We start from the raw sequence: 8,609 nt of genomic DNA on the forward strand, positions 1-8,609 counted from the left end.
AACAGTCATGCCCTCCAGGTATCACTGTCTCCTGCTCAACTGCAGACTGGTTCCCTTGAAGTGACAAAGCTGCTTTATGTTTGGCTGTAAAAAGAAAATAATACTTTCTTCTGCCCCCCAGGATTATGTGCTTTTAGCAAGTACCATGGCAGTGCTGCACGTGTCTTGATGGTTTTCGGGACTTTAATGAAAGTACTTTTACAGAACGTTTTCAAAGAATTATCACAATCTCAAATGGCTCAGAAATGAGTCTAAGGAAGGCCCAGCTGGGGAACCACAGAATTCCTTTTGTCTTCCACTGACCAAGCCTTTCCTACTGAATGGAGATCGCGAGCCTGACTTCTTATCTCAGGATGAGTCTCACAAGTACAGGCATATCTCATTTTATTGTACTTCACAGATATTGCCTTTTTTTTTTTTTTTACAACTTGAAGGTTTGTGCAATCCTGCATCGAATGTCTATCAGTGCCTTTTATTTTTTGCCAACAGCATTTGCTCACTTTGTGTTGCTGTGTCACGTTTTGATAATTCTCATAATATTTCAAACTTTTTCGTTATTATTATATTTGTCATGGTGATCTGAGATTAAAGATCTTGGATGATACTATTGTAATTGTTTTTGGGACACTCAGAACATTTAGGTAAGCAGTAAAATACCGAACAATGTACATTTCCTCTATCCTTCATGCCTTGTTTTCTTTGTGGTTAAATCTCCTTTGGTCTAGAACAGTAAAAAAAGGGAAGGTTTGGAATACTATTTTATTAAATAGGCAGAAAACTGGTTACAATTTTAAATATTCAAAGTGGTTAAAACACTTGTTTATATAGTTGTGAGGGAAACTGATTCTGTGAGAGAAATCTGGTGTGACTATCAAGCCACTGAAGTTTTAAATTAGGTTATTGGTTTTCTCATTCAAAACATATGGAGCCCTCAAATTCCAGATATGTTATATTGTAATATTGATTTGGAAGCTAGTTGTTTAGAATAAATATTGTTTATAACAACTGTTAGAGGAAAAACTATTTAATTTACTATATAACCTATTTATCATTCAATGCAATGAAAGGAGAAAACAAAAATGTTAATTCTAATAATAATTACATAGCGATAATTAAATTTAATTTAATACTTACACTAAAGAGATGTGCTTGAGGAAAAGTATGCTGAATAAAACATGAAGATGGAGATGAACATTGTGAAAAATATGAAGACATCAGGGCATTTTGAGGGCCTTTCAGCTCAGGACTGGGAGTGATGAAAAGGCGTGGTATGCAGCTTTAAATAAGGCAGGTCTGCAGCTGACCTTCTAGAACTCAGGTAGTGCTTGTATTTTTGCCACTCATTTCTGATCCAGGCTCCTCAGCAACCTTGTGAAGCAGAAACCATATGCCACAGAGGTGCAGTTCCAATCAATTATTACGGATTTCACTCACCTGGCAAAGATGTGCTGCCAAGCAGAAAAAAGTGAAATATGTTTCCAAGAAGAGGTATTCCTATTTCCTTGCCTGTTCTCTTTGCACTCTTGGGGCTTCTTAAAGTTAAAAAAGCTTTTTCCCCATTCCAATTATGAGTGGATTAGGAGAAAATCACTGTCTAGATGGATTGACATATTTGGTTTTAGGATATGTTAATAGTTATGTTTGTTTGAGAAAATTAGGAGTGTTAGACATGGATAGATATGAATAAAAGAGTCATGATACCATATGGACTGGGCATGTTTATGACTGGGAATGGAAGAGAGAAGGATGAACTGAAGACTGATAACTGTAGAGAAATGGAGTCCTTGGAAATACAGAGAAATATAAAAGAAATAACAGTTTGAAGACCTGTCTGAACAAACTATAGTTTTGTTCTAGAGATTTCTGAGGGCATGATCAGGAAGAGTCACCAAATGTAGTTTAGGGCTTAACTAAGGAACCTAAGGATTTCATTTTCTCAGTGGCCAGAAGATGATTAGAATAGGGATTGAAGAATTGGAAAGAACGATGGCCAGAGAAGAGTGTTTATCTGTGTACACACACCAGACTGACTACCAGGAAACTGTTTTCTGTAATTTATCTAATGGCATGTAGTTAACAAGTAAATGATTTTTACTTGTTAAATCATTTTAAGTCAAATTTACTTGTGACTTAAATTTCAAAGAACATCATGGTGGCACAGAATATTCATGTAAATTCATGCAGCGGAACTGGAATAGACTGTTCTCTCAGAGGCACGACTTGAGGAGCAGAAACTTGGATACAGTGGGTAATAGTACCTGAGTAGAGGAAATTAATTGTTCAGGTTAAAGAAAAAAAATAAAGCAGCCTTTACAGTCAAAACAGGCTGGGGCTGGTTAGGACTGTAGCGAAGTTTAACAATGGCCCAAGAAAATGTTTTCACAGGTAACAATTTTCACGAATGCCTTAAATTTCTTTAGTGGCTCTTTTCTATGTAATCAGCCAAACTGTACATGTATATTTTATTGAAAGTCATATATCTGTAGTACAGTCAAAGATAGGCAAACTACAGCCCTCGGGCTAAAGCGGTTCTACTTTCTGTTTTTGTAAATAAGGTTGTATCAGGACACAGTCATGCCCATTTACTTACATATTGCCTACTACTGTTCTTTTGTCTACAACAAGAGAATTGAGTAGTTGCAGAATTGAGTAGTAGTAACAGAGACTGTATGAACTGCAAAGGCCCCAATATTTACAATCTGGCGCTTCACGGAAAAATAATTCGCTGACTCCCAGACTAGCTGATATAAAAAATGAAAATAATTACCTATACTGGAATCCATTTACTTATTTTAAAGCTGTTTTACTTTTTGTAAAGCCTTCAGAAAACATGTCTCTACCCATGTAACAACCCCATAGCCACACAAAGAAACACTTTTGCAGAAGGGCCTGTGCCTGGAAATTTCCAAGGGAGTTTTCTTGAAGTTTTCTTGCCCTTGAGGACCACTTCAAGAACAACTTTTCTAAAGTACAAGTAGATAATTACAAACTATTCCCTCATCCGCTCCCAATGTTTTCATACGCCTTTTAATGAGAAGTTAGAACCAAAGACAGTAACAGGAATAATAAAACAATTGGAAAATAATAATTTATGGAAAAAATTGAAAGAATTTAGGGATATTAAATATAAATATAAGACTGGATTATTTAAAAAATAACTTTATAGTATATTAATAGGCCTAACAAAAAATGTGGGAATAGGTGATCAAAATATTTTGAAATCTTATCATCAAGAATTTGTCTTTGTGCTTCTGTGTTTGTGGAAGGAGTCTAGATTTGACTATAGTATAAAGGAATACTAGTGACTTTGGGAGTCTCCATGGAACCACAATCCCAGAGGTGAAGAGGCTCAGCCAACTGGCAGTCTGCAGATGTTCCAAGTCAGGTTAAAAGACCAACTGCCCCGGGGACCTACAGGCATTTTCTTTCTTTCTTTTTTTCTCTTCTGAAATTACAATAACCAATTATGTGAACTTGTTCTTCCTCTTAAAAGAGAAAGCAGACAAGTTTGAAGACTGCCTTTCTAGCAATGGCTATTGGGAAAAGGCATTTTTAGATAAGATGGAGGCTATATTTTGAGTAGTTAGCCAGAATGAGGGCAAGTTCTAAGGAGAAAAAGTACAGCAAAGTCGTGTTGGAATGTTGGCAAGAGTAAGAATAAAATATAAAGGAGGAATAAAATAAGAAACTCAGCTACACAAGGTGTATTTGGATCATCCAAAGAAAAGGAATCTCACCTTTCATAAAATAATAATGTGAGTTATAATCCTCAGCAGGTTCAAGGAGAAAATTCTCTCTTTAAGGTGAGTGGAGAAAGATAACTATAACCTGAAATATCTATCTATCTATCAAAAGAATATAATATAGAAGAAAATTAACATGAATTAGCAGAAATTTGGACAGGGTGAAATGATGTTTTGAAAATAACACATGAATTTAACAATAAAAACAACCCCAAAGTTCTGCTTTTATTTTTACTTTTAAAAATAATTATTTTTTAAATTACAGTTAACACTTCAATGTTATATTAGATTCAGGTATACAACATAGTGATTAGACATTTCTATCACTTGCAAAGTGATCACCCCAATAAATCTACTACCCATCTGACACCATACATAGTTATTATAATATTATCAACTATATTCCTTATGCTATACTTTATTTCCCCATGACTATTTTGTAACTACCTTTTTGTATTTTTTAATATCTTCCCCTTTTTAACCCAGCCACCCAACTCCCCTCTCATCTGGCAACCATCAAAATGTTCTCTGTATCTGTGAGTTTCTTTCTGTTTTGTTGTTTGTTTGTTTTGTTTTTTAAATTCCACATATAAGTGAAATTATATGGCATTTGTCTTTCTCTGTCTGACTTACTCCATTCAGTTTTATGCCTTCTAGGTTTATCTAAGTTGTTGCAGATGGCAAGATTTCATTCTTTTTTATGGCTAGATAATATTCCATTATATATATGTAGTACTCTTCTTTATCAATTCATCCATTGATGGACATTTAGATTGCCTCCATATAGTAAATAATGCTGCAATGAACATATGGATTCACGTGTCCTTTCAAAGTAGTGTTTTTGTTTTTTTCATATAAACACCCAGAAGAGGGATAACTAGGTCCTTCTTTGTCTCTTGTTGTAACCTTCGTTTTAAAGTCTATTTTGTCTGGTATAAATATTGCTACCCTAGCTTTTTTGTTCTTTAGTTTTCCTTTTCATGAAATATCTTTTTCTGTCTCTTTACTTTCAGTCAGTGTGTCTTTCAATCTGAAATGAGTCTCTTGTAGACAGCATATATAAAGGTCTTGTTTTCTAATCCATTCAGCCACCCTATGTCTTTCGATTGGAGCATTTAATCCATTTACATTTGAAGTAATTGTTGCCATTTTATTATTCATATTTTTTGTCTTTTTTCTTTTTCATCTTTAAAAAGTTTATTTAACATTACCTGTAATACTGGTTTGGTGGTGATAAACTCCTTTAGCTTTTTCTTGTTTGGGAAACTCTTTATTTGTCCTTCGATTCTAAATGATAACTTTGCTAGGTAGAGTAATCTTTATTGTAGGCCCTTGCTTTTCATCATTTTGAATATTTCATGCCAATCCCTCTGGCCTGCACAGTTTCTGTTGAGAAATCAACTGACAATCTTATGGAAGCTTCCTTGTAGGTAACTAACTCTCTTGCTGCTTTTAGAATTCTCTCTTTGGCATTTTAATTATGATGTATCTTTGTCTGAGCCTCTCTGGGTTCATCTTGTTTGTGACTCTGCACTTCCTGGCCTTGTATGTATATTTTCTTTACACATGAGGAAAGTTTTCAGTCATTATTTCTTTAAATAGGTTTTCAATCTCTTGCTCTCTCTTTTCTCCTTCTGGTACCTCTAAGATGCAAGTTGTTGCATCTAAGATGCTTGATGTTTGTTGTTCCAGAGGTCCCTTAAACTATCCTCAGTTTTTTGGATTCTTTTTTTCTTTTTGTTGTTCTGATTGGATGTTTTCTTCTGCCTTATATTCCAAATTGCTGATGTGATTCTCTGTTTTTTCTAATTTACTGTTGATTCTTTGTAATGTATTCTTCATTTCAGTTATTATATTCTTAATTTCTGACTTGTTCTTTTTTATGTTTTCTAACTCTATTTTTATGTTTCCTGTCTCTTTGTTAAAGTTCTCACTGAGATCACTAAGCATCCTTATAGCCAATGTTTTGAACTCTGCATATGGTAGATTGCCTGTCTCCATTTTGTTTAGTTCTCTTCTGGAGCTTTGCTCTCTTCTTTCATTTGGGACATGTATCTTTGTCTCCCCATTTTGGCTGCCTCCCTGTATTTGTTTCTATGTATAGGTAGGGCTGCTATGTCTCTCTGTTTTGGTAGAGTGGCCTTATGTAGTAGGTGTTCTGTGGGACCCAGTGTCATAGCCTCCTTGATCACCTGAGCTGGGTGCTCCAGGTGAGTCCCTTGTGTGGGTTGTATGTGCCATCCTATTGTAGTTGAGCCTAGGTTGCTGTTTGCACATCAGTGGGAAGGTTTGACTCTCAGGTTGATTGGTTGCAAAGACTGACTGTGACCACAGTGGAGGAACTATTGTGTAGGGGATGATATTAAGGAGGAGGATTCATTTTAGTGGGGCTCTGATCCCTGCCTAGTCTCTCCTTTGGGTGTGTCATTTGTGGAGGCAGTTGGGTGATGCTCTGGTGTGATCTGAAGCTAGCCACTGGGTGTGTTGTTTCTGGGGCCTCTTGGGAGGGGCTCTGTTGCAGACCAAAGTCAGTGTTGCCTATGCCTTGCCTAGGGTCACTTGGTATGAGCTACAAAGTGATCTTCTGATGATTACCACTTGTGCTGAGCTTGGAGATGCCTAGAAGAGACTAAGCTGTGAACCAAGACTGGCTGCTGTTAGTACTGGGCTTGGGGCTGCTTAGCAAATGGTAGGCATGCTGAGGCCAGATGCTGCTTGTGTGGGGTTCATGAATCTTTGAGAGATTTTAAGAAAGTCTGTAGAATAAGCCAACACAGATCATTTGTATGGAAAAGCCACTAGAAGCAGCTTGAGTAGGCCCACAAGTTAGGTGGGGCAGGATCTCTGGGAATCACCAAGGTGAGGTGAATAGTGTTGGCTAGGTTGACGGATACTCAGATATGGTGCCTGCCTGTAACTGCATGCCAGGTTGGAGGAGGGCTCAACAAAGGAACAATGTTTTTGCCAGCATTTCTGTCTGGGAGAAAGCTACCCCACCACTCCTCGTGCTAAAATCAGACAATTCAATTCTTCTGCATATGTCTCTGGTACTTTGGGAGCTGCTGCCCCAATGCTGGAGCTCAGAGTGAGTGAGTCTATCAGTGGGTAAGTTCATGTACAGGCCCCTTTAAGAGAAACACTTGAGACTCCAGCCGCCCTGTTTCACTCAGCCACAATCTCGGCTGGTTTTCATAGCCAGAAGTTGTGGGAACTTATCTTCCTGGCACTGGTGCTCTGGGCTGTGGAGCCCAGTGTGAGATTGGGACCCTGCTCCTTTGGGGGGATCTCTGCAGCCGAGATATCATTTCTGATTTTAATTGTCCTACTTGGGTGTAGGATACCCATTCTGCATCTTTTCTTCTCCTACCAGTATGGCCTTAGTTATAGGACTTCTGTTCAGCTAGGCAATTCTCAGTTATGGTTGTTCTGTAGTTTAGTCGTAACTTTAAAGTGGTTGTGAGAGGAGGCCAGCACAGAATTTACCTACTCTGCCATTTTGACTGCTGCTTTTAGATGTGACTTAACACAAGTTCATATGAAGAGACCTGCTGGTTTAAGTAGTCTATACTAACAACTTGATGGGTCTGTTATCAAAACTATTGCAATCTTGGAATGCATTTCTGAAGGAGAATAAGCATCAAATTAAGCAATGTGATAATCCCAATCTATATGGGTCAGGTCATTTTGGGTTATCATGTTTAGTTTTTTATGATATGTTACATAACTTTTGAAAATTATGTAAGTAATATACAAACATGATAAATTTTCAAACAGAAGAGCAGGTCATTGTTCCCATTCCCAAAAGATAACCAATTAAAAATTTTTACTTTTAGTTCTCCTAGTGATTACTATCATCGCTTTAATATTACTAAAATATTATCATTACTTAAAGAATATAGTGTACTTACACTAACTTCAACAACCCTTCCCACAAATTATTTCTCAATTTTTTTAAAAAAGTATTTTTAGTTCTTATATTGTTTCTATTTTATTTCTTGGTCCTGCAACTTCAGTCAGCATCTGATGATTCTCTAAAACATAATTAACATGTCTAAATTTCTTTTGATTTCTTTGCCAGCTTTCCTTTTTAAAGCTATACCATTACTTCTACACTGTCTGGGTTTATTCATCCTGCTTTGTAAATATAAGGTTTATGTGCTTTGTTAATAGATTGATGCAAAAAACTGGAAACCATTAAATAGTATATTCAATAGTGTGTTTACTTAGAATATTATTTACAGCAATACTGTGAATGAATTGACCAATAAGTTAATGACTTATTCTGTACACCTAAAGGGTGTCAAGATTAAATGAAGTGTCTTTTCTTAGCTACTATCAAATGTAGAAAAACATGCCACATTTATTTAGTTTTGCACATTTGGACTATAATTTCTTAGTGTATCCTTCTTTTTTGAGAGTTTCTAATTGCCTTTCACTTTTCTCGTTGACAAATAAAGCACCTACTTTAATCACACCACTAAAATATTTCAGATTCTTAATCATATAGTTTTTGTAATAGAATATTCTCTCCTCTTAAAGCTACATTTAGAAATGTAAAACTGACTTAATCTTTCAGTTTGGATCTAATAGTTTCTAGAACTGATTCATGGCTGTCCACATGGGGTTTCTTTTCAGTGTAATCTTGGGTAAATTTTATTATTTCTAAAATCCTATTTGTCTTTTTTCTTGGATTCTTTTAAGTTTTCTTGGCCTGCATTTGTATGTGTGTATGTATGGATGTGTGTATTTTTCCATAATGAGCACATGGGATATAAACTTTCTGGGTCCTTGCATTTGTAAATATTATTTTGTCCATATATTTGCATAGCATTTTATCTGGTATGTCAGTTGGGACTCTTTAGCTGT

The 8,609-nt window shown here is 36.1% G+C and overlaps 1 protein-coding gene across 1 annotated transcript in view; it reads left to right on the plus strand.

The window, feature by feature from the left end:
- LOC105292412 (alpha-fetoprotein-like) overlaps positions 1–8,609 on the plus strand; it is a 43,858-nt gene that overhangs the window by 32,657 nt on the left and 2,592 nt on the right. The window contains exon 13 of the mRNA XM_011360620.1: positions 1,356–1,488. Coding sequence (XP_011358922.1) covers positions 1,356–1,488 — 133 coding nt within the window. The remainder of the gene's footprint in view (positions 1–1,355; positions 1,489–8,609) is intronic.

The sequence above is a fragment of the Pteropus vampyrus genome, unplaced genomic scaffold (assembly GCF_000151845.1).
Source record: "Pteropus vampyrus isolate Shadow unplaced genomic scaffold, Pvam_2.0 Scaffold56, whole genome shotgun sequence".
Classification (NCBI taxonomy): Eukaryota; Metazoa; Chordata; class Mammalia; order Chiroptera; family Pteropodidae; genus Pteropus; species Pteropus vampyrus.